Raw genomic sequence first — 27,310 nt, 5'->3', positions numbered from 1 at the left:
AGACAAACACAGACTCAGAGTGAAGGGATGGAGAACAATACTCCAAGCTAATAATGAACAAAAGAAAGCAGGTGTCGCTATACTAATATCAGACAAGGTAGATTTCAAAGCAAAACAGATAAAGAAAGATAAAGAGGGACAGTATATAATGATAAAAGGGACTCTCCACCAAGAAGACATAACACTTATAAATATATACGCACCCAACACAGGAGCACCAAAATTTGTAAAGCAACTCTTAATAGAACTAAAAGAAGACATCAACAACAATACAATAATAGTAGGGGACCTCAACACACCATTAACACCAATGGACAGAACATCCAGACAGAAAATCAACAAGGAAATAATAGAATTAAATGAAAAATTAGACCAGATGGACTTAATAGATATATATAGAACACTTCATCCAAAAACAGCAGGTTACACATTCTTCTCAAGTGCACATGGAACATTCTCAAGGATTGACCATATTTTGGGAACCAAAGCAAACATCAATAAATACAAGAGAGTTGAAATAATATCAAGCATCTTTTCTGATCATAACGCTATTAAACTAGAAATCAACTACAAGAAAAAAGCAGAGAAAGGTGCAAAAATGTGGAGACTAAACAACACGCTTCTCAACAAACAATGGATCATTGAAGAAATTAAAGAAGAAATCAAATATTATCTGGAGACAAATGAAAATGAGAACACGACATACCAAATCATTTGGGATGCAGCAAAAGCAGTCCTAAGAGGGAAATTCATCGCAATACAGGCTCACCTCACTAAACAAGAAAAAGCTCACGTAAGCAACCTCAAACGACACCTAACAGAACTAGAAAAAGAAGAACAAACAAAGCCCAGAGTCAGTAGAAGGAGGGAAATAATAAAAATAAGAGCAGAAATAAACGATATTGAAACAAAAAAGACAATAGAAAGGATCAATGAAACAAAGAGTTGATTCTTCGAAAGAATTAACAAAATTGACAAACCCCTAGCCAGACTCACCAAGAAAAGAAGAGAGAAATCGCAAATTAATAAAATCAGGAATGACAGAGGAGAAATCACAACAGATACCAATGAAATACAAGAGATCATAAGAGAATACTATGAAAAACTATATGCCAACAAATTGAACAACCTGGAAGAAATGGACAAATTCCTAGACTCCTACAATCTCCCCAAACTGAATCAGGAAGAAATGGAGAATCTGAATAGACCAATCACAAGTAAGGAAATAGAAACGGTAATCAAAAACCTCCCCAAAAACAAGAGTCCAGGACCAGACGGCTTCTCTGGAGAATTCTACCAAACATTCAAAGAAGACTTAATACCTATTCTCCTCAAACTGTTCCAGAAAATTGAGAAAGACGGAGAACTCCCTAACACATTCTATGAAGCCAACATCACTCTGATCCCCAAACCTGACAAGGACAACACAAAGAAGGAGAACTACAGGCCGATATCACTGATGAACATAGATGCAAAAATCCTCAACAAAATTTTGGCAAACTGATTACAGCAATACATCAAAAAGATTATACACCATGATCAAGTGGGATTTATACCAGGGACACAGGGATGGTTCAACACCCGCAAGTCAATCAACGTGATACACTACATCAACAAAATGAAAAACAAAAACCACATGATCATCTCAATAGATGCAGAGAAAGCATTCGACAAGATCCAACACCCATTTATGATAAAAACCCTCAGTAAAATGGGTATAGAAGGAAAGTACCTCAACATAATAAAGGCCATATATGATAGACCCACAGCCAACATCATACTCAATGGACAAAAGCTGAAAGCCATCCCTCTGAGGACAGGAACAAGACAAGGGTGCCCACTTTCACCACTCCTATTCAACATAGTACTGGAGGTGCTGACCAGAGCAATTCGGCAGGAAAAAGAAATAAAAGGAATCCAAATAGGTAACGAAGAAGTAAAACTCTTGTTGTTTGCAGACGACATGATCTTATACATAGAAAACCCCAAAGAATCCACAGAAAAACTATTAGAAATAATCAACAACTACAGCAAAGTAGCAGGGTATAAAATTAACGTGCATAAATCAGTAGCATTTCTATACACTAACAATAAACTAACAGAAAAAGAACTCAAGAACTCTATCCCATTCACAATCGCAACGAAAAGAATAAAATACCTTGGGATAAACTTAACCAAGGAAGTGAAGGATCTATACAATGAAAACTACAAGACTTTCTTGAAAGAAATAGGCGATGACATAAAGAGATGGAAAAACATTCCTTGCACATGGATTGGAAGAATAAACATAGTTAAAATGTCCATACTACCTAAAGCAATATACAGATTCAATGCTATCCCAATCAGAATCCCAAGAACATTCTTCACAGAAATTGAACAAACAATCCTAAAATTCATATGGGGGAACAAAAGACCGCGAATTGCTAAAGCAATCCTGAGCAAGAAAAACAAAGCCGGCGGAATCACAATCCCCGATTTCAAAACATACTACAAAGCTACAGTGATCAAAACAGCATGGTACTGGTACAAAAACAGGTCCACAGATCAATGGAACAGAATTGAAAGCCCAGAGATAAAACCACACATCTATGGACAGCTAATCTTCGACAAAGGAGCAGAGGGCCTACAATGGAGAAAAGAAAGTCTCTTCAACAAATGGTGCTGGGAAAACTGGACAGCCACATGCAAAAGATTGAAAATTGACCATTCTTTTTCACCACACACCAAAATAAACTCAAAATGGATCAAAGACCTAAAGATTAGGCCTGAGACAATAAGTCTTTTGGAAGAGAATATAGGCAGTACACTCTTTGACATCAGTTTCAAAAGAATCTTTTCGGACACTGTAACTCCTCAGTTGAGGGAAACAATAGAAAGAATAAACAAATGGGACTTCATCAGACTAAAGAGCTTCTTCAAGGCAAGGGAAAACAGGATTGAAACAAAAAAACAGCTCACTAATTGGGAAAAAATATTTACAAGCCACTTATCCGACAAAGGGTTAATCTCCATAATATACAAAGAACTCACACTGCTTAACAACAAAAAAACAAACAACCCGATCAAAAAATGGACAGAGGACATGAACAGACATTTCTCAAAAGAAGATATGAATATGGCCAATAGACACATGAAAAGATGTTCATCATCGCTAATCATCAGGGAAATGCAAATCAAAACTACATTAAGATATCACCTTACCCCCGTTAGATTGGCAAAAACATCCAAAACCAAGAACGACAAATGTTGGAGAGGTTGTGGAGAAAGAGGAACCCTCATACACTGTTGGTGGGAATGCAAACTGGTACAGCCACTATGGAAAACAGTATGGAGATTTCTCAAAAAGTTAAAAATAGAAATACCCTATGACCCAGCCATCCCATTACTGGGTATCTATCCTAAGAACCTGATATCAGATGTCTCAAGAGTCCGTTGCACCCCTATGTTCATCGCAGCATTATTTACAATAGCCAAGACGTGGAACCAGCCTACATGCCCAGAAACTGATGATTGGATAAAGAAGATGTGGTATATATACACAATGGAATACTACTCAGCCATAAAAAAAGACGAAATTGGCCCATTCACAACAACGTGGATGGACCTCGAGGGCATTATGTTAAGCGAAATAAGTCAGTCAGAGAAAGACGAACTCTATATGACTCCACTCATAGGTGGAAATTAGTATATTGAGAAGGAGATCTGATCGGTGGTTACCAGGGAAAAGGGGGGGTGGGGGGAGGGTACGGAGGGGGAAGTGGTGTACCCACAACATGACTAACAAAAATGTACAACTGAAATCTCACAAGGTTGTAATCTATCATAACATTAATAAAAAAAAAAAAAAACAAAAAACAAAACAAAACAAAAAAAATACTGTACAAAAAAAAAGTTTCAGAGAAAAAAAAAACAATAAATTGAGGAACCTGAAGCCTGAAGAAGTTATTATATGTCCAAAGTAGCTAACACTAACTGGACACTAAGTCATTTTCTTTATATATCTCAAAGTATTAAAAAAAATGTTATGAACTGTTTTAGTTATCTATAGCTATATAACAGATTACATCAAAATTTAGTGGCTTAAACCATCAAACATTTAAATCTCACAGTTTCTTTGGATCAAGAAACTGGGTGCAACTTAGCTGGGAGCCTCTGGTTTAAGGCCTCTCATGAGATTGCAGTTATGCTATCATTCGGGGCTGCAGCCTCATCTAAAGGCTCAACTGGGCAGAAGGAATCTGCTTTCAAGCTACCTTACATGGTTTTTGGCAGGCCTCAGTCCTTTGTCATGTGTACCTCCATAGGGCTATCTCATGACATGACAGCTGATTCCCCCCCCTCCCAGGGCAAGAAATGCAGGAGAAAGAGAGAAATGGAAACTACATACTTTTTATCACTGAATCTCGAAAGTGACATCCCATCACATTTGTTGTATTTTATTTGTTAGCTCTAACTAAGACTAAGGAGAGGTTCTAGACAGGATGTGAATAGCAGGAGGGAGGAGTCATCAGAGGCCATCTTAGAGGCTACTACATGCCCAGAGAAAATACTCCCCAAGTACTTGTCAAGTAAAGTAAATATTTATTTATTATTTAGCTCTTTATGGTAAAACACCTCATGATAATAAAATTGGAATATGGACTCTGGGTTAAACGATAGTATTCTGTGTATGTTATTCTTGCTGATTTTATGCTGTGGTTATGGAAGAGTATGTCCTTATACTTAAGAAATATGTGCTGAAGTCTTAAGGATTAAAAGAAGAAAATGGTTCAAACATATGTACACACTCAAAGAATGAGAGAGAGAGATAATTATAAAGTAAATGGGGGGGAGCCGGCCCCATGGCCAAGTGGTTAAGTCCATGCTCTCTGCTTTGGCGGCTCAGGGTTTCGTGGGTCCCATTCTGGGCGCGGACCTAGGACCTGTAACTAGAATATACAACCATGTACTGGGGGGCTTTGGGGAGAAAAAGAAGAAGAAGGAGAAAAAAGAAAAAGATTGGCAACAGATGTTAGCACAGGTGCCAATATTTAAAAAAACAATAGCAAATGTGGCAAAATGTAAACATTGGGGAATTTGGGTAAGGAGTTGAATTCATTTCTGAGGGCCAGCGTAGCACACTACCCCAAGCTTGGTGGCTTAAAGGAGCAGAAATTTATTTTCTCAGAGTTCTGCAGTCTAAGAATCTAAAATCAAGGTATCAGCATTGCTAAGCTCCCTCCAAGAGGCTATAAGGAAGAATCCATTCCTTATCCCTTCTAATTTCTGGTGGCTGTCAGCATTTCTTGACTATGGCCACAAAATGCTGAGCTCTCTCTTCACATTGCTTCCTCCCTTTCTGTAGCTTCTCTTCCATCTCTCTCAAATCTGTCTCTGCCCTTCTTTTATAAGGACACTTATCATTGGATTTAGGGCCCATTCTAAACCTAGAGGATCTCCTTGTCTCAAGATTGTTAACTAAATTACATCTGTGAAAACGCTTTTTTCTCAACAAGCTAGCATTGCTAGGCTCCGGAGATTAGGCGTGGATGTATATTTTGAGTGGCTATCGTTCAATCCACCACAGGGCTATATAGGAATTCTTTCTGCAATTCTTCCAATTTTTCCATAAGTTTAAAAGTATTTCAAAGTATTAGAGAACAAAAAACAGAGATTGTGTTGTCAAATTCTATAATAATCCAAAGATCATAGCATCTGACAAGGCAACTTCCTTTTAAAGATAAAACTTTAAAAAATATGTACAGATATATCAAATTGGAATAAGGTGTTTTGTGAATTTGTGCTTCATCATTCACTGTTTGAAGTCAGTGTAGATTATGTGATGTCAAAACTCGCTTTCACATTGTCTGGTCTCTCAAACTTTTGCTTTAATCTTCTTAGAACATTTAGGATATCAAAGGTCACTTTTATTTCAAAAGGAAGAACTATGTTCCCAATTTTACTATCTTTGTAGGAAGACTAGATGAGACTTTCTATGATGTTAATTGCCACAAGATGACAACTTTTTCTCAGTCTTAAAGCCCAAAGGAATATTTTTGTTTTGTTTATTTGATCTTTGATTAGTTTTTCTTCTTTTCAAAAACATATATTGATTCAAAGAACACTAGCCCTTTTTTTCATTTCTTAAGCAGTCATTCTGCCCTAAATTTGATTGTTTCATACCTACGTATTGAGTTAAAGTGGCCTTATACATATTTCCATTATGTAAAATGATGAATGAATGAATCCAATCAAGTAAGTATATATCAAATGATAGTCTATTCACATATAACTGAAACCATGATGACCCAGATGAGAATTCCACCGAAGCAACTGCAGAATAAAACATGACACAGGCACACACACATGCACACACTTACACATATACATGGAACAATTTTGATCTTATACTGAGAAAAATGGACTGGCTAACAGAAGAATGATGGAAGCCCAAATGTTTTACTAGTTATAGTAGTTAGCTGCTTAACAATTGGGATGGATCACTCTAGTCTAGAAATGCTTCTTGAGGCTTGCAGATTGTTTTTATTAAGCATCTAGCACATTGTTTATGTTAAGTAAATATTGGCTACATAAATATATGTATCATACATGATTTAATGAATTAATTCACACGACAGCCAAACATAGTCGTGCATAAATGTATTGAAGTTAAATCAAATAGCCATGGGGATGATGGAACTTATAATCAAATGTGTATGTTTGTATGTGTTTGCATACATACACATGATGCTTTTTCTCGGACAACCTCTAAGAACTGTGGAGTCATAGACTCTAAACCTGAAAGCAAACTCAGGTGGTCATCTGGTTCTGTGCCTTTCTTCAAGAGACAAGCAATTATTATCCCCATGATCTATTAAGCCACATTTTCTTTAGCATGTGACAGCTAAGGTGATGCTGATCGAAAAATATTGCTCTCCATTCTTAAACAATTTCACATGCACATAGATGTTTAACAAGTGGCTTTTCAGAGCTATTATGAGAAAACACTAGCAGCCTTGGTCTGGAGGAGTAATTTATGACAGCTAGGTAAATGGTGTCCAAGATCACCTTGATCGCATTAGCCATGCAGCAGCCTTACCCCTGCACTAAAGTCTTTCTTTAACCCTGGTGACACGTGTGATAAAAAAAAAATAACAACACAGTGAGTCCTATTTCAGCTGCTTACTCTGTTTCTTCTTCTAGTACCTGGAGCCTCAGATCATCTGTCAGTGAGTTAACAGAGGAGGGAGTGGGAGGAGAAACTGCAGAGGAGTGAGTGACTGTGTGTGAGAGGAGTGTAGCTAATAGAAGGGCTTGTGTCCATCACTCCCCTCCCCAACCTTTCTTCCTTTTTGGTTCATTAACAAGAAATGTGGAAAGGTGAGGGAGATGAATTTAACTTGTTCTGACATTAGTTAGAGATGGCGAAGTGCGGTGACGTCCATATTTCTGTCCCAGAGAGAAGTAATTGGAAAACGTGTTGTGTGGTTAGCTGTTGTAATGAAAAATAAAGAAATGATTGAGGAGAACAGTGGAATCAAATTATCAGCATAAAGGCAAGTGTGCTGAAGTTTTTAGCCACTTGCAAAATTGAGAGATACTATCAGGACTGTGCAAATACATTTCTCTGATTAATTTTCCTGGGGTGAAATATGAAAATATTTATAAAATTGAGAAACCTGCCATGAATAAAATTTTCTCTGTGATATAATAAATTAAAATAAGCTGTAACTTGTATCTATCTTATATGAAACTGTAAAAATCTTTAAATAATAAAGAACTGAATAAAAAGATTTCACTGTGAGAGTAAAAAGAATCTGTCTTGGGGCACTACTATAAGTTGCTTAAAATGTTGAAGAATATTCAATAAATAAATTAAAGGCTAATTTATCTTAGAGGATTTTATATTTGATTTTCTAAATATTAAGGAAGTTGTATTTTATTACCCTTTCTTTAGACCTCTTTTTTATGTATAAAAAGCTAGTTTTTCAATATGAAGGTGAAAGGTGTTCAAGATCAAAAGAATTAGATCTTTAGTTTTAATAATATTGAACAATTAAATTATAATTTAGAAAAACTGTATTTGTTTCTGGCTTTTCTTTTAAGATGTGGAATTAAAGATTTTAATTTTACATTCTTTTGTAGATTTCTTGAGAATATATTTGAAAAAATCATTGATATAAAGGGAAGGGTTAATTGAGGAAGAAACATACTAATATACAAAACGTTTATATGAAGCTCTGGAAATATTCTATTGTCAATCCAAACAGAACAGACTAAAATGAGATAATTGGGAAGGTGCCCATAAAGTCAGCCTGAATATATTATCACAACTATATATGAGATAATATTTGTTTTAAAAAGATTCTATGGCACTGTAAACTCAGTCTCATTAGAGACTGCATTTAAAAGGCTTATAAAGTTACTCATTAATGTTATCTTGTTGTATCTCCACAGCTTTTTCATTAAAGAAAATTCAGCAGAAAGCATTTTCTCCTGATAGCAGGAACCAATTTGCAATAAATGTTCTGGAAACCACTAGGGAAGCCATTACTGAGGTCTAATAAAAACAGACAAGCGTAACTTGTTCTATATTTTTGTTTCAATCACATACAGATGAGACCCCGCTTTCCACACCAACCGCAAGAGACAGCCTTGACAAACTTTCTCTAGCTGGGCATGGACAACCACTACCTCCAGGTTTTCCATCTCCTTTTCTGTTTCCTGATGGACTGTCTTCCATAGAGACCCTTCTGACTAACATACAGGTAGGCCTTTTTGCAATCTGGAAGAAAGGAACACGGAAGACCCAGTTGTAGATTTTTCCCAAATTCATACAATTCCAACTTAATTCATGAGATTGACTGAACTGTGGTATTGAACTTTTTCTAGCAATTTAAGATTTTAAACTTCCTACAGTAATCAAATTGGTCTAGAAATACTCAAATATGTTTATTAAGCCTTAATAAAAACTTAAATGAAAATGATCTGGGCATTTTAAAAATCATTCTGCCTAAATGCTCTCCTTATTGCCAACTAATGGGAGGAATCTAACTGTTTAAGTTTGTCTGATTTGCTAAATGATGGCACACCAATTCTAATAAATATTTAGTTATTTTTAAACTGCTGGCCTTCCAATGAGGACGTGATATGTTTGGTTATTTAAAATATGTCTAATATAAAAGAATCAAAAAAAGTCTTCTTTTTTGTAAATAAGTTTGTTCCAGTTAATGGGATTTCTTCAAAGAATAGACTTCAAAAAGCCATCCAAAACTCTCCACGGATTTCCTATGTAGTCCTCAGGATGTATATTTTACGTACAGTACATTATGAATCAAAAATACTTACAGTTAACAATAACATAGAGCATGGAGCCAAAATAATAAGAGTGTTTGGGATAAAAGAAAGCATAATTTTCTTGCCCACACATGAAGTGATCATGTGGAACCCAGATGGGGATTTTTTGCCATATCCTTCTCTGTATTTGGAGTAGCTAGTAGTAAGTACGTGCTTACAGATACTGTCCTGGTAATTTTATATTTTTTAGTTTTTACTCTAGCACTCTAGCCTTAGTGATATTTTTCTGTGCACATTTCCTATCATATTAAACTTTCTCCCAGTAGAAATGTAATTAATTTTATTTACCTCTCCAAGGACATAACAGAAGACCTTTAATGTAACATATCTTCTCATCTATTAATATGGCATTTTTAATACTATTGTAATTAGAGTCTCAAGAACTGTATTCAACTTTAAGGTTTTATATCTCAGTAATTGAAATAAATCATCAATCTAGCCTAAACTTAATCAAGGCCAAATAATTGATTATATTTTAAAATAAACATAAGGCTCATTTTTTTCTAAATTTGACCCATATTACTGTTTTCTATGAGGTAGAGTTTTTAATGAATTTCTCTTTTGTTAAATTAAATGCTCTCAGAAAGTATCCTTCAACATTTCTGAATTTACACTCTGAAAAGTAATGGGACAATTCATTTTCTTATGTATACAACTCCATATGAAGTAAAGAAAAAGCTAAGCATTTACTTAAAATTCTTGATCTGTTTGTATGTATCTTCACTAACTAAAATTCTTTAACCAGGGAAGGGGTAAATTAATTTCACTTTCAGCAGAGAAAACATTTCTGGGTTTCATCAGTGTAAACAAGCTTGCTAATCTGAAGAGTGGGTTTACAGCTGGATTCTTGCATTGCATGTGAACACCGTATCTCTAAGTCAAATACTATCAGTTTGGGAGTATTTATCCACCCACCCCAGGCCAGTAATACCTAGACTAGAAATGTTATTTGCATTACTTCAAACTGTAATCATTTCTTTAAAAAAGAGAGAGAAAGAGAAAGAAAACCCCAGTTTAAAATGTACAGATTTTACACAAATAATTTATTTTATTGAAGATATTTCTAGATTTAATATACTCTCCTTTTCAACCTTCCAACCAGCCTTGAGGATATGTTTCAGCAAGAGTTGATGCTAGGGTGATAGTCAAGGCAAACTAAATTATTTATTTCTAATCCCAAATCTTAGAGATCTGGCTTTGATAAAGTCAGAACACCTATAGTAAGAATACTTCATTAAAAATAAATTATGCTTGTCCACTTCAGCCTTACATATATGTATGTGTGATATAGATGTATGTATTATATATTTATTTGTATGTGTTTAATACATATATATGCATGTATATATGCATGTGCGTATGTATATAGAAGGTAAAACAAAGATTAAAAATTTTAGTGTTCCATGCACAGTAATACACACACATAATACATACATTATGCATATATACCTGTACACATATACACACACATACATACTGGATTTATGTTCAGTAATGGTTTCACATAATTTTGCAAAAAATTATAGATGCTAGTTCTTTTATTATTGCCACATTTATTGAGTTGTAGTAATAGCCTAGGAATGGTATAGAATGTTTAAACAGTCATGACCCTGACTTACTGGGCATACAGTATAAATGTGTTTGCTGTCCAAATTCTAATTTGGGTAATTACATTCTGCCTACCTCAATTTCCTCTGCAATTTCAATTATATATAATGGGGTTCTCTGATTTCTATTTCAAAATGGTAACGTACTTTTTGTGCAGTAAGTTTAAAGATCCGTATTTCCTTTGGAGATATTTTATCAGGATAGTAATGAAAAAGAATTGAGTTGAAAATGTTTACATTTTCCAATGTATACAATTTCACATCTGAAATTAAAGATTTATTATGTATATTTCCTATTTTAATTAAACCTAAGACATTGAGTTATATTTAAATTTAATCTACATAAAGTCTATTTTTTCTTAGAATTAATGACCAAAGAACTCTTCAAAATAATGTGCTTAAGGAGATATTGTTCTAATATCCAATAATTTAATTTCATGATATTCTATAATTTGATAATTCTCAATTTTAAAACTTGTGATGGTTGCTACAGACGTCCCATCCATGACACATTATCAAAATTGAATTTTCATAAATGTTATTTCTTTGCACTTTAAAAGAGGACCTGTAGAAAAATACGATATGCTAATATTTTTAAATATACTATGCATACTAGATATACTATAGAAAAATATACATACTATATGTAGCATAGAAAATATATGTACTGTATATAATATAAAATGTAAAATATATATATTATATATACTTTTTAATATATCTTTGGGCACCAGACTTTTGTTAACTCCTGAGACTCTACTGTGCTTTGTTGAAACTTGATTGTTTTAGAATTTAAAAGTAATCCTGGATAAAAATACCTACAGTAAAGAACAATAATTTCACTTTAGTGAGAGAGACAAATTCATTCCAGAGTTTGCTTTTTGGGATTTTTAAAAATTTACTTTATGTGGAATTCTACTTGTTTTTTTACAATGTGAGCAGTCTTTTATTATGGCTTCCTTATTCAAATATGTCCGTGGAGAACTCCCTGTGAGATTTTAGGTGAGGAAAGTAGAATTTAGTGTCAATTTACTGGATGTGACACCTTCACTCACTGGCTATCATTTGAACACATTCAGAGGAGACTTTTACCCATGATTCTTAAGGAGAGCTTTGGATCTATTTGTACGTAGGATTGGGAACAAATAATTCACATTGCTTATCTCATTACAAGATTTATTTTAAAAGACTTACAAATATTAAAATAAGAATGGATAAATAAGTAAAAAGTAGAAAGGCAAAACAAGTAGAGAATATAAAAGTTAGTTAGGGATGAAGTTAGCATTGAAGATGTATGCCATAAGGGGATATATGATAGGATTTTGGTTCATTATGGTTTGTCTATATAGGGATTAAACCACAATAAAAGGATGTTAAAACCACAATAAATGACAGTCCCAGATTGATTCACGATAGTCTAATACATAAACACAAGCCAACTGTGGTATTTAAGTAGTATTCTCTACTTCTGCGTTTCAGGAAAGAAAATGGAAAAGAATTTGACTTAGTACTAAGACCAAAATACTGTGATTATACATTTTCTAGGCTTTACATTTCCAATGTCATGGCCAATAATGTTATATTTTATACATTTTAAATTAAATTAATAATTTTTTTATTTGTGTCATTAATACACAATTTTACTTGTAACAGAGTTAGACTAAAGTATTAGGAAGAAACTTCAAAAAGATGAACAAAAAAATAGGACACTGGCTTCAAAATATGGGGAGACTAACATCAGACATATTGCTCGTACGTTACATTTTATCTTTAATTATAATATGTCTTCTCCTCTTTGTTCCCATTACCAATTTGTGAAGAGATCATTTAAAAAAACCAGTAAAACATATCCAATATTCTAAACACAGTTTACTATGATGCAAAGAATAGCATTTGTCTCTTAAAAATCTGGACTATACACTATATTTACAAATTTATGTTTTATACAACAAAAAATACAATAATAGTAAAATATAATATTTATTGAACCATCTTAGTGTGTCATTATACAAGAAAAATACTCCTGTGTGTCTCCTCTACTCTCAATACTCTACTAAACACTTCTTCACTTCTGATACTTCTGATCACCAAATGTCTGGTAGTTTTTCCCACACCAAGCAATTCTACAACACTGGCTGGATGCCTACAATTTAACTCAATTCTGACACTATCTACCTGGAAATAGCATCAGACCCCATAGGTTAAGAGTTCTGTCCCATAAGACTGCTCCTTGCCCCCACTTTAGATGCCAATTCCAAATCCAATTGTAATCTGTGCTGCTCACCAACCAGCTATAGATACAGATATAGATACATAGGGGGAGGTTCCCACCACCCCCTCCTCAGGTTCAGTTAATTTGCTAGAGCAGCTCACAGAACTCAGGAAAACGTTTTACTTGCTAAGTTCTCAGTTTATTATAAAAGTATATAACTCAGGAACAGCCAGAAGGAAGAAATGCGTAGGGCAAGGTATATGGGAAGGGGTGCAGAGCTTCCTTGCTTTCTCTGAGCATGCCACCCACCCAGTACCTCCACAGGATGACCAACCCAGAAGTTCTCCAAACCCCATCTTTCTTTGTTTTCATGGAGGTTTCATTATGTAGGCATGATTGATTAAATTATTCACCATTGGTGATTAATTCAACCTCTACCCCTCTGTCCTCCCTGGAGGTCAGGGGAGTGGGGCTGAAAGTTCAAACCCTCTAATGACAGTTGGTTCCTCTGACAACCAGCATCCATCCTTAGGAGCTTTCCAAAAGTCACCTTATTAACATAAACTCAGGTGTAGTTGAAAGAGTCTTATTATGAATAGCAAAAGATAGCAATTTCCCCTTTATTGTTCTTAACACTGAGGAAATTCCACCCATTTGTAGGATCTCTGTGCCAGAATTGGGAGGAAGACCAAATACATATTTCTCATTATAAATCACAGTATCACAGTCAGTCTGTATGCTAATTATATACAATATTATATTGAATCCTCTTTACAACCTTATACAGTAGATTTCATTGTTATCCCCATTTTACAGATGAGAAAATGGAGGCAGATAAACGATTTGATCAAGCACACAATGGTGGTAGAGTCTGGATTTAAACATAGGCAGGCTAATTGCAGAGCCCATGTTGCCATATTGTCATACATGATCGTATGAATCCTAAGATGAGTTTATACCTGGAGGTGCTTTGGATGGCGAGCCTATCATTGCTCAACTTTGGAGAACAGTGACCATAACATTAAATCAAGTATATTGTATCTTTTTCGTTACAAGAGCTTCTCTGAAAATGCCTTAGTTGATACTGTTCTATCACATTTTTTTCTGCCTACGAATGTTTCTGGTTTCAAGGGACACTATTCCTTCTTATCCTGGAAAGAAACATTCAAAGAAAACAAAGTTAAATAACCTGGGGAGTTCTGATCTAGGGTTAGTCAACTCACTAGTCTGAGATCTTGGACAAGTCACTTGATCCTTCTGATGACCTTGGTTTTCTCATCTTTAAAAGGTTTTAGTTAGAGTGGGTGACCATTGAAATCCCCTCAACTAGGGTATTTACTCTTATTAGAGGCAACACATTATTGAGCACAAATCTTGTCACGTGAGTTTAATGATACTCAAGGAACCTTACTTATCATCTGATTCTGAAATAAATTTGTATAAAATACCAACATGGACCAAGTAAGCTTTTCCTCTGGGATCTAACTAGCATGTTAAGAAATGTTTCTCTCACAACAGCATTACTTTAAGTCCTCTTACACGAGCAGGTATTTGGACTTTCGAGGCTGTAGAAATAGTTGAAACATTGCCAGATCAATTACAGTGCCCCTTTGAAAAGCAAGATATACTTATTCCCTGAAAAATAATTTACAAAATAGATCATTTTAAACAGCAAAAATATTTATATATTATCACAACCATTATGCCTTACTAAAGGAAAAGAAATTTGAGACCAAACAATTATCTCCTGTAACTGCTGTGCCATAAAGTAAGCTTAAAATGCATTTCTTTAGAATTATCGTCATCTAACTTCAAGAGCCATGAGAACTGACCTCCCCTTGGAGTAGATTCATGTTTTAAAGCTCGTATCTTTTACTGTAACTCACGTTGTCATCACAGAAGTTTGCTCCATACTCTATGTCCACTTGAGACTCAGCATTTAGTGTGTGACCTTTGGCATATGACCTACCTGGAAAATTTACAGAAGTTACACAAATCTGAAAGTACTATTATTGCTGATGATTAAAAACGTGTCCTATTGATTTGTAGATGTTGTGAAGACTACTTAATATTGCTTTTCCCAGCCCCCTGCTGCACTGAAATTTAATCGGTTTTCTGTAATTTTTGCAGCAGAGCTGTCATGGGCAATAACGTATTTTTGCATATGCATCAGTTTGGCTCGAATGCAGATTTTTGTTCACACTGGGCTCCTACTGATGTGAACTGATTTAAAGTCTAAAAATGAAACTTAATTTTATATAGCTTATAACTAGTCCCTAGAGGGTATTGGATCCTAAAAGCTAATATTTTTCCGACATAATCAGCAGGAAAAGGTAATGTATTACCATTAGTGACATTAGCAGCAACTGTAACAAAAAGAAACAGTAAACATAAATGCTCTTAGCAACTTCATAGTTTACAACAAATATTAATATAAAATTATACAAATTAGAGTTGCAGTTTAACATTATTCAACATGTTTATTCATAATGATTGTTTCATATTTAACGAACACCAAAATATTGTGTTTTGTCAGCCAAGGACAATAATAGTTTAATAGTAATTTATTTTAAACAGCTACTGATAATACAACCAATCAACACATTAAGTGGTGCCAACATTGGCATCTTGCTAAATAATCTCTAGACATTGCACAGAGAGTACATCTTTCAAAGATAAGTCAACAAGAGCAATCAGAGCAGAAAATTAGAATTTGGTATCTTAGAATTAAAATACAGCTAAACTAAAGTTTTAATTGGGGTGATCTAAAAGGGCACTTGATGTAATGATCTCTTTCATTTGTTACTAATTGTTTGTTCCTGATGAAGAAGAAACATACACAGGAATGTTGCTGAATTGAGTTAAGATGGCAGTTTCCTTAGGAGCTATTGTTAAAAACTAAAGAGTAGGGAGGAGCAAACTGCCAGGTAGAAATCCTCCAGCTTGTTTCATATTGCAAAAATTATACCGGGAAATTCAGGGTCAGGTACAACAAACATGAAATAATTTATATGTGTTTGAAAAGAGAATAAAAATGTGTTACGACAATGCTACACTGGTGGGCTGAACTCAGGGTACATCACTACCTTTCACAAGTCAAGCTGGATTTCAAATTCCTAATTTAAACTACTTACATTGTCTCTTGTGTTGGTATGGCACCAACTTCCATTTGATTTACAATTTCAGTTGAAAATTTCAGTGTGATGTTCATGGACCAAGGCAAAATATGTTTTACTTCCAAATCGCATTTGGTATTGCTGAGTTGATAAGGATAGAAATTTTAGCTCCAACTTTTACTAATAATTTCACTAATAATTTTCTAAAGTATCTTAGGAGACAACACAGGCAGAATGCTTTGTAAATGTTTTACACCTTCTCATCATCTCATTTTCAGAAATCACAGAATACTACTAAATTTTTTAATTAGCATACAGTAAATCAAATTATATACGTAAAAGATTCCTTAATCAGGTGTATAAATAAACGTTGCTTTTACCATATGATCTTAAATTATTATGCTGTCAAATAGTCCCCTAAAGGTTATGCTCTATTTATCATAACCATTTTGAATGATTTTTTAAAATTAGCTCATTATTAGGCCGCTAAGTTTTGGATTCCTTAAATATATTATATATCTCTAGAAATATATACCAGTAATATGATTTCTATTCATCAAATGTTTAAAATCTACTATATGGTAGGCACTCTTTGGGCCCTGGGAGCATAGTACCGATAAGAGAAAATGTCTCTGCCTCAGAGAGCTTACATTTTAATGGGGAGACACAACATAAAGCAGTAAACAAATAAATATATAACAATGTTACGTAATAATAAATGCTGTGAAGAATTTTAAGGAGGGAATAACGAGGTGGGTTTGGAGGGCTCTTCCAGATAGGGTGGTAAGAGAAGGCCTTTCTTGAGTGGTGACTGAGTGGTGAAATAAAATGAGGGCATGAGCCATACAAAAATTGGGAGGAAAAGCATTCAGGAGGGTAACAGAAAGGGCAAAGTCTCTGGTGCAGAAACAAATTGGTGCCTTGAGGAATGAAGAGACGACCATTGTATCTAGTATAATCTCGGTAGGGAGTGGTAGAGAATGAGCTCTCAGAGATAGGTGGGTACTGTCAGGATCCTGTGGGGTTGTATAAACTATGTCAGATAATTACTTGTGGAAGAGTTTCAGCCTAATTTTCTTTTCAGTTCTTATTTTTTAGACAGGCTTATATGCTGCTCTCATTTAGCTTTAAATCTAGATATTCTAATTAGAAGCAACTGAACCTGAATGTCAAGAATATTTGTTTGCCTAAAATAGTTTAATTAGATTTAGAAGTTTTGTACTTTAGATATACTATTTGTCCTAGTGAGTACAGAGTGAATGCATAACAAAAATTAAAGAATTTGATAAGTGGGTTCCTCTCTTTTAAAATGCTTTTAAGTAATGAGTGAAATGTGCTTTGTACCAAAATATTACAATTCTGAATACCTTCTTTGTACAGGGGCTCTTGAAAGTTGCCATAGATAATGCCAGAGCTCAAGAAAAACAGGTCCAACTGGAAAAAACAGAGCTGAAGATGGATTTTTTAAGGGAAAGAGAACTGAGGGAAACACTTGAGAAGCAGTTGGCTATGGAACAAAAGAATAGAGGTATTTTCAAACTTCCAAATAAGTTTAATACTTTACATAAAACATTCAACATAAGAATGCTATGTTTGATGATTTACTGTGAGACTGTAGCTTTTTTGTTAATTTACTTGTAGCTAAAGCTCAGAGAAGGATCTGAATCCTGGACTCACTGTGTTTCTTCATCTCCAAAGTACATGGTTTCTCTTTTGTTCATACCTCAGGGAATTGAAATATATCCATTATATCATTAATCACATAATTTTTATTGCTTATAGAGTTTAACAAATTCATAATTTTAAGATAAGAATGAACTCTGATAAGGTGACAGCCACGAAGAAAAATTTTATATTCATTCACAATCGCCCTTTGAAAAAACTTAAGAGTTAAAGTCATAAAGCTAAAATAGAAAATACTGATTATTCAAGCGAAACAGATTTAGTAAGATATTTATCAACTGAAATTGAAGACTGATGAATATCTGAACAAATGACCAAAGTTGAGTGTTTGTATAATTTTCTTTCTGAATGCCTCATTTTCATCCAACAAGGTCAAGTACACATTAGGGTAGAAACTGATATGAATTTTTATTGGGTAAAAATAATGATATTATCAATCTATGAATTGCTTCTTTTAACACACTTTACAGTGCATGTATGGATAATTTTGAAGGTCATTCATATTTGTGTGTTTAATTATGTATGAGGTTGAAGAGTATTTTCCTTACAACCAGCTTCCGCTTTGCCTCAACTATTAGATTCTTCTAAGTATTGTAGAAGGAGAGCTCCTGTTCTGTCATTTAATAAGTATCCAACATAAATACTCCACATGTTCTCCTTTTATATGTTTGACATGGTCATTTGAGAATCATTGTTTTTGTTTTGCTCTTAAAACTGGCAGGAATTAGTAGATTTTTTCATTTAGTCCGAAGCAACAGCTAGTGGGTTTGCGGGATGAGGTTGATTTGGGAAGCTGTCACCCATGGTGTATAGCACAGTTCTAAATAATGTAGGTTCACATAGGTTTAGGTACTAAAATAAAATGATATAAACATTGATAATGGGATGTTCTAAGTGAATAATGAAGATTGGTCAAAGTTCATTATATGAACCATCTTCCACGAGATAGCCATGTCTTGATTTTGTTTTCACCTAGAGAAGTCTTTTTATTACAAAACATGAGGCAGACCCTTGAATTCCTAAAGTAGCTTTTTGGTTGTTTGAGAAGCCTTCAAAATTTTATTGGTTAAAACATGTTTGGAGGATTTGCATTCTGTTTCATCTCTTTAACCACTAGAGGGCAAAACATTTCACAGATACACCATGAACCTCCCATTTAATTAATTGTGAAAAATAAATTAAAGGTAATAACTACCAATAATTATCTGTTATGAATGTGTCTATTGAAGCAGTGTGTTACCCTGAAGAGACAACATGGCAGTCCTATTTGGTTCAATCACATGGGAGGAAACAACGAGTAGGTCAATGGCAAGGCATTGGGTATTGAGTTTTTAGTGTAACGGAAATTTACAATCCAAATAAATAATTCAGAAATTACTGTTTCTTTTCATAGAGACTTATAAACAATCATCTTTGGAAAGAGAAATAGTAGGCCAGTAATTTTGTTAAGACAAGCTATGATTTTCACACTATTAAACAAAGTAAATTAGCATTTATTTGAAACTGGTTTTTTTCTCATAAGACTGTAGCCAATGTACATTTTGAAGAAGAAAAAACAGTTTCTGTTTTTTGATGATACTAGCAACAATAAACCCAACAAATTATTGATCTGTCATCTTAACAATATTAATAATTATAAAAACGGGATGTGGAAATTAGAAATTGAAACTAAAATTCTGACTTGAACCATTATTACCTTATTTCATATTTTGACTAGTGTGGTAAATAAAAATGTTTTTGTTCTTTAATCTGTAGTAAGAAATCAAATAATAGACTTGGAATGATTACTCCTTATGACTAACTTGAGCAGAAGGATTTCCCATACTGATTCTGTCACATTCACATCCACAATGTTTATCAACTATCAAAAAAATTATTTCAGAGAAAAATACATGTATGCTTCCCATATGCTGATTGCTTACATTATATGAAGTATTGTACAAGTTAAAATAATTATCATTCTGAAAGTAGAGTTAACATAGATTTTGTGAAGAACATTTTTATTTGTTATTATTTATTGACAATATATCATATATAAAGATATAAACTGTCCAGTAGGAGAAAAATGCATCATAATCAACTTTTTCTATAATAATCTACTTTTTAAAATATAAAAGCACATTAATGTTAGCAGTAGCCCATTATTATTAGCAGTGAAGTTTTATATTCTATTGGATTCCTGCAGAGTAAAAATATAATTTTCTTAAAATATGTTATAGTGCATATAAATCTTCTGTGAAGAAATTATTCATATCTCCAAGAAAATTACAATAGCTTCATCCAAAAAAATTCTGCTTATATGTGTTAACAATAATTAAGAGTATTTAGCTCCTCAGAAACAATAATATTTATTGCATTTTCTAAAACTTTAAGAAAGAATTATTAAAAACCTAATTGGTGTAACATGGTTTTGCAAAGTGTAGGGGAAATACTCCCTTTGCTATTCAAAATTGGCGCCTTATAAAGAGATGGGAGGCATACTTATGGAGGTTTGCACTATGCAAACTACTCTGCACTATTCTGATTCAAGGGCAGAGTCTAAAGCACAAAATTCATTTAATCAGACTTCCTTTATCAGCGAATATAAATATTTACTAAAATTAGTTTCCCATTAACTCTGTTCCCACATATGACAATTAAAGGCATACTTGTAATGTAATATTTCAAGGCTAAATGAAAATTGGCCTCCTTGGACATTTCACTGGGATTTATTTTAGGTAAAGGTGGAGTTGTTTTGAACTTCCTCTGCATAGGTAGCCTCAGTCCAGCAGAAAAGAAAATGAATTTTATAAAAAATGTAGGTCATTTGTAAGTTTTAACGTTGCAAAAATTTTCTTTAAAATGATGTACTTACACTTTCTTCTAGCCATAGTTCAAAAGAGGCTAAAGAAGGAGAAGAAGGCAAAGAGAAAATTGCAGGAAGCACTTGAATTTGAGACAAAACGGCGTGAGCAAGCAGAACAAACGCTAAAACAGGCAGCTTCTACAGATAGTCTCAGGGTCTTAAATGGTAAGAGGGTGCCTCTTTATGCCTGGCTGACTAACTTTCGTTTTTAACTCTCAAAAGACAATTTAGACATGTGTTTGTGGTTTATATATTTCTAGGTCTTGTGATTCATTAAACTGTGTTTGTAGCTGAAAGCATAGTGGGAAGAATAACCACGTGTGTTGGGGAAAAGCTTTATTTCATAGGTGCTTCCACAGTTTGTTACTTAACTCCAGTATCTGGGACCTGACATTGCTTCTCTGTTTAACTAAATCGGTCTCTACCGAAACGTGATAAAATATTAATCTGAGAACTTCCCAACCCCCATCCCATTTTATGAACAATTTTCCATTACTTATCTATCTATTCAAATCTTTCGATAATTCTTATGGTTATAGTCTTTGTTCAACCTTTAAAAGATGACAAAGATTTATGTAATTTTAATTCAGCACCAAAGTAACAGGTTGCTTTTTTTTTAAAGGACAATAGGAATCAAATGAAATATGTGTCACTCTTACCTCTCTGTGCTTTTAGACTCTCTGACCCCAGAGATAGAAGCTGACCGCAGTGGCGGCAGAACAGATGCTGAAAGGACAATACAAGGTAGGAATTTGCAAAAGGCTATAAATCTAGATCTTGCTATATGAGTTTTTCCTCAGCTTTAGCCTGCTATTCAAGCATGTAGCCTACCATCTGGGCCACATCAAAACAAGTTCAAACAAGGTCAAGTTCATCTTGCTTGTTTATATGAGTGAATTCATTTTGTGCTGATAGATTTTCTTTAAATTAACAGGTCATTTCTGTTTATACAATGCAATTAAAAAGGAATAATTAATTTTAAACAATGTATGATTTAATCCTGGACACAGTAAATGTGTTTTATTGAATGGCTGAAGCCCAATCTAATGCAAGAAGAATTTATAAGTTCTATTCTTTATAAAGAAAAGCATGGGTTAATCAAATAAGTGGCTCTTAAAATTTAAAAATTTCTTGTTGTTTTTGTGATAGATACTGCAAGGTATATGCAAAATAGACTAGTTGAATGTTAACAATAAACAAGATTGTTTTGTCCTATGTGAATTTTCCAAATATTCTGTATGCCATTATATACATTTTAATAACACAAATCTGCTGAGCAAAATCATACATAGAATACTAAAGGGAGTTGTATTAAACACTCAGAAGAGCTAAACATGTATATTTCCAAGACCACACTATTAGGAAAGAATAAAATCTGAAGGTAGCATTTATAGTCTAACATCTATTCTAGACAATAAACTCAATCTGACAACATGAATACTAAACAGTAAAAAGAGCATTTGTTTTCTGTTTTAGATGAAGGTGGTTCTTCAAGGGGAAGCCTAAAATGATTAACTACTCAAATCCTTCCAATTGCTTTTATTTTGCATTTTAAGCTCAGTTAGTTTTGGAAAATTTGTTAGCATTAATGGTGTTACTTAATCAGCTCCAAAAGTGTCATTCTTGGTTTAGTGTAAAGGAAATAAACTTTTGTAAAGTATCATGTATGCAATAAGTAAGAATCAGAAACTTGAAGAAACATTCCTGGAGAATGTTCTTTGCCTAAATTTATTTTACCTGAGACTATGGTAATTACTTTTTAAATCCAAGGGCTTGAACCATATGTTATTATGAGAGACATCTCTTTAGATACACATGCAGTTGCAGATGTAGGAAAAACCATTTTTTCAGTCATTATGTATTTCAGCAAAATTATATATGTGTGTGTGCATATAATATTATTAAAATCATACAATTTCTGTTGTGTCTCTCTTCTAAAAATTGCATACACATATTAACAAATTACTAATAACAAAGCCTATCCTCATTATCAGGGACAATAACCTCAATAAGGTCAATCTAAATATCAGCGCTGGTTTGTGTGTGCAGGGACCACTCATGCACTAACTTTAGCTAATGTTCAAAGTGGTCTAACAAAGCACATGAGTCTCCAGGTAGATGTGATATATAAATTATCTTGTATCAACGGAATCCTCAAGATGGTCAGAACTCAATCCAAGAAAAATTATAGACAACATATTCCTGCATACAAATAGGAAATTTGTCATTGATATTTAGAAGTGATTAGGCAATGATTAAAGATTTGTGCATAGTTGACATAATATGTATTCCATGAGTTTGCTATTAGTAATATTTTACTAACCAATAAAGATTAGTTATTTTTATTTGAATTTGTAAAATTCATATATATTAAAATATAATGGATAAAGTCTTGCTTTATAAGGTTGAAATATTGACAACTCTCAATTTCTATTGTGATTTGTTTATTCTGAATGAAACTTTTAATCATAAATTGCTTTGCTTTTGCTATCCAGAATTCTGTGAGTTGGGTAACACAGAAAACCGACCCAAACAACTTTATAATTAAGGAAACAAAGCATTTGAACAACAATTATACATAGTAACTTAAAGTCAAACATAAATGATTATGGGGTGATTTAATGCTTTGGTTTAATTGTAATATGAAATCTTCATTCATATTCATTCACTTCATTCATTCTTTCAACCAGTCGATTAAGAAGATGTCTTCCTCTATTCTAATGTGACTAATCAGTGATATTCTACTTTTTGCATACTCAGATTTAATGATTTTGTTATATTCTTCAAAATGCACAGTTTTCAATAAAACAACTACTATTTATGATTTTAATTAAATGATTTTTTAAATGTAATTTTAAAAAACCACTGTAGTTAAATCTGTGTTTCTGTATGTTAGTTGCTAAAAAGGTATTTCACCAGCAGTTGAACTACCCGAGACTTTTAAGATACTGGAGCAAAGAGACCATTTTTTGCTACTCTAACCTCACTAAATTAGCTCATTTAGTCTGTTGAAGTTTTTTTTTTAAACTTCAAACTAAATTAGTACATTGTAAGCTAACAAACAGAACAAAATTACCTGTGAACAAAAGAAATCAAATATAAAAGGCTATTTGGTTAAATTCTAAGTCTAAGCAGAAGAATGGGAAAGGCAAAGAAAAAGAACCAGAACTCATTACTAATTTGTGAGATGGTCTGTCATGCATTTTGGGAGCCATGAGCACCTGTTGTTTCACAATTCAAGAATGACGTCTGAACTTTACACAATGTTATAAGCCAATTTGACCTCAAAAAAATAATTAAAGAGTAAAAAACACGAATGATGCAAAGACAACCCCTTGCTCCCTTCGTTTTCTCTCTCTGGTGTCTTGTATTCTTTCTTGCTCCCCTTCCGATCATAAATGAAATTATTCTCTATTCGAAAATAAACTCAACTTAATTAGGAAAGACAAGGGAAATTCACGTTTATTTATGCTTGTCATGTATTTGTTTATTTATAACATTTTGACAATAAATAAATACCATGCTTGGCGCAAGAGTTAGTTACCTGGCAGTCAGACACTTGCTCAAGTGCCGAGTAGTTATCCCCACATAAGCACCTCAGGTTAGACTAAATATTGCCTCATTGGCATTTCAGTACCACCACCTTTGTCAAACTATAGAGGGGAAGAGGAAACCAGAAAGCAGTTTAGAAAATATTCCTAAGCAAACAGGCCCTAAATAATTTACTTCCTTGTCTTAATAAGTAAGATAAATCAGTTCATACTACATAGGGATAAATTCTTCCTTGCTGATATTTCTGAAAACTCAAAATTCACGAATTATGAATATAGAATAAACATGGAAAAACTACAAAAACAAGTTTGTTTGTTTTTTTTTTTTGAGGAAGTCTAGCCCTGAGCTAACATCTGCCAATCCTCCTCTTTTTGCTGAGGAAGCCTGGCCCAGAGCTAACATCCATGCCCATCTTCCTCTACTTTATATGTGGGACGCCTACCACAGCATGGCGCGCCAAGTGATGCCATGTCCGCACCCAAAATTCGAACCGGTGAACCCTGGCCGCTGAAGCCGAACCTGAGCACTTAACCCCTGTGCCATGGGGCAGCCCCAAACAACTTGTTTTAGGATTTAAATTGTATGCTGATTAACTCTCTCATGCCTTGAGTTACATATTTGTCTGTTATGATATGTGTTAGAGTTTGAAAAATTTCTTACTTTAAAGCTTTTTCTAATATCTTTTGCTAATATAGAGTAGACAGAGTTCAAATACATACTCATTGAACAGTTTTTTGGACTAGTTAATAAATATCCTCCCAAATCACTTCTGACCACACACACATAAATGCACAGCCATACACTCTGTGCAGCCAAATCTATAATGTGATGGCTTTCTTCAGCTAAGTTCTACTCTCTTTTTTATTCTCTCTCTCTAGGCAATGGCATCCACTTAAATGGTCTATTTAACTTAAATATTTTGACAACTTAAGAAAATATCTCTCCAGCCCATTCAGACATCTCCTCAGAGCTCCAGATAATATCCAACTTTTATTTGGCTGTCTCACAGGGACTTCAAGGCCCAGTGCACAAAATCGAAAGCTCTTTCACCCCACCCCCCTGCACCCTGTCTTCGTCCAGTGTTCCTTCCCTATGGTGCTCTCATCTTGCCGATCCCATATCCTTCTTAATATATAATGAGGGGAGAACGGAGCTTGACATTTCCCTCCCTTGCCCTGCACACACCATCACAGCTCTTCCCCTCACTCTCTGTGCTTCTGCCATACTGGAATTTTTTCTTCATTTCCTGAAAGGCTCACGTCTTTCTCCACCTACCAGGGATATTTTTTCCTCTTCCCTGACTTGGCTTACTCATCCTTTCAATTTCATCTTAGAAGTCACTGTCTCCAGGAACGCCTCCCGGACTCCACACTCCCTCTTACAGCACCTCCCTGGCCCCTGGGTCTAGTTCGACGTCTTAGAAGTTCTCACCATACCTTTCACTTTTCTGTAATCACATGCTGTGCATTGGTAGTGTCTCGTTCAGTGTCTTCCTCTCCCTGGATGGTAGCCAGGCAGAGCATGAACCATGCCTATTTTATTCACAATTGTGTCAAGTGTTTGTGCCACATTCGTAGTGTGAATGTTTGATACATCCTGGTGCCTGCTACTTGTTCCCTGAAGGAAAGTATCAACCATTGATGAATTAGGACCTATGTTAGAGTTTGTGGATGCTGAGGGTCCTTATGGTTCTGTCATTTCTCAGACTTTGGTTGGAGAGACTGATGGGAGGAAGTAAAGGATACTATGACTCTGCCTACAAAAGTCAGAATTACAAATTCTGGCAGAGCAAATTTTCATATCCCGTAGCTGAATTAACAGTATGTGTTTATTCTTCTTGTGTGCATTTGTAATGTTACTTTCTTCTTTGCACATTTAACCTAAGATTTGGATTTTGTGAATATTCACTTATACCCAATTTTCCATTTTAAATTTATGTTTAATTTCACATACCATAGTCACATTTCTTAAATAACACTTTCTTCTTTGGTTTAATACACATTAACCTTTTGCTTCTTTTCTGATTTGTGTCTTAGAATTTCAAATGATTAAATCTTCTCTATATATTGTTTAGAAGATCAATACATAGACATGAACTGTAACATGGGAGAAATGTGGATTAGTGCTGCTTTATCTTTTATAAATTTCCCAAAAGTCTGGAAAGTTCACTTTCAAAACAGTTTTTTGTTTTTTATGTCTTAGTAAAACTTGTCTTTTTAAACCAAAAAGTAATTGTTAAAATCAATGGGAATGTGGACCACAGTTCCTCTGACTTCTTAGAATATCTGCAAGTTATGCTTGCAAAATCTCCAGTTCACTTGAAAGTACTTCTCTTTTATTTACTTCCAATGGCCATAATCAAAACTGTTTGGCTTTTTATTCTTTTTTTGACTGATCTCAGATCATAGAAAACCAAATATTCTTCCAATAAAAGGACATGAAAGACATGCCTTCACATTGACAATCTTTTTTTCTCCAACTTAAAAATATCTTCTTTTTACTTCCTAGATATTTGAAGATACATGCTGAATATAAAAATTATTCATTTATTCAACAAATATTTATTGAACACTGATGATATGTCCAGCACACTTTTATGATGTTACTGCTTTAGCACTGGGAAAGGACTTCAAAAATCAATTAAATCTCCTCATTTTGCAAAGAGGAAACTGAGACTTAGCGAGGGTACATGGCTTGTTAGAGGTTACCCCCTGAGTTAATCAGAGTTGGGAATATAATTTAGTCCAGGTGCTTTTCACATCCCCTTTTCTTCCTCCTGATTGTTTGTAGATTAGGATTGTTAAAATATGCCCTCCTTTCTCTTTTAAAATATGATTATATTACTATTGTTATTTGTTTAGTAACTTACAGTTCCAAAGCACCATAACGCATGTCATTCTTGAGTGGCATTTATATCTGTATCAAGCTTTCTTAGTGATTCAAATATTCTAGCACTCAA

The 27,310-nt window shown here is 34.0% G+C and overlaps 1 protein-coding gene across 1 annotated transcript in view; it reads left to right on the top strand.

The window, feature by feature from the left end:
- DACH1 (dachshund family transcription factor 1) overlaps window positions 1–27,310 on the top strand; it is a 414,137-nt gene that overhangs the window by 356,372 nt on the left and 30,455 nt on the right. The window contains exons 7-10 of the mRNA XM_014859930.3: window positions 8,596–8,747; window positions 17,652–17,799; window positions 20,821–20,964; window positions 21,475–21,543. Of these exons, the coding sequence (XP_014715416.3) occupies window positions 8,596–8,747; window positions 17,652–17,799; window positions 20,821–20,964; window positions 21,475–21,543 (513 nt within the window). The remainder of the gene's footprint in view (window positions 1–8,595; window positions 8,748–17,651; window positions 17,800–20,820; window positions 20,965–21,474; window positions 21,544–27,310) is intronic.

The sequence above is a fragment of the Equus asinus genome, chromosome 11 (genome assembly GCF_041296235.1).
Source record: "Equus asinus isolate D_3611 breed Donkey chromosome 11, EquAss-T2T_v2, whole genome shotgun sequence".
Lineage (NCBI taxonomy): Eukaryota > Metazoa > Chordata > Mammalia > Perissodactyla > Equidae > Equus > Equus asinus.
This window is presented reverse-complemented; position numbering and strand designations above follow the sequence as displayed.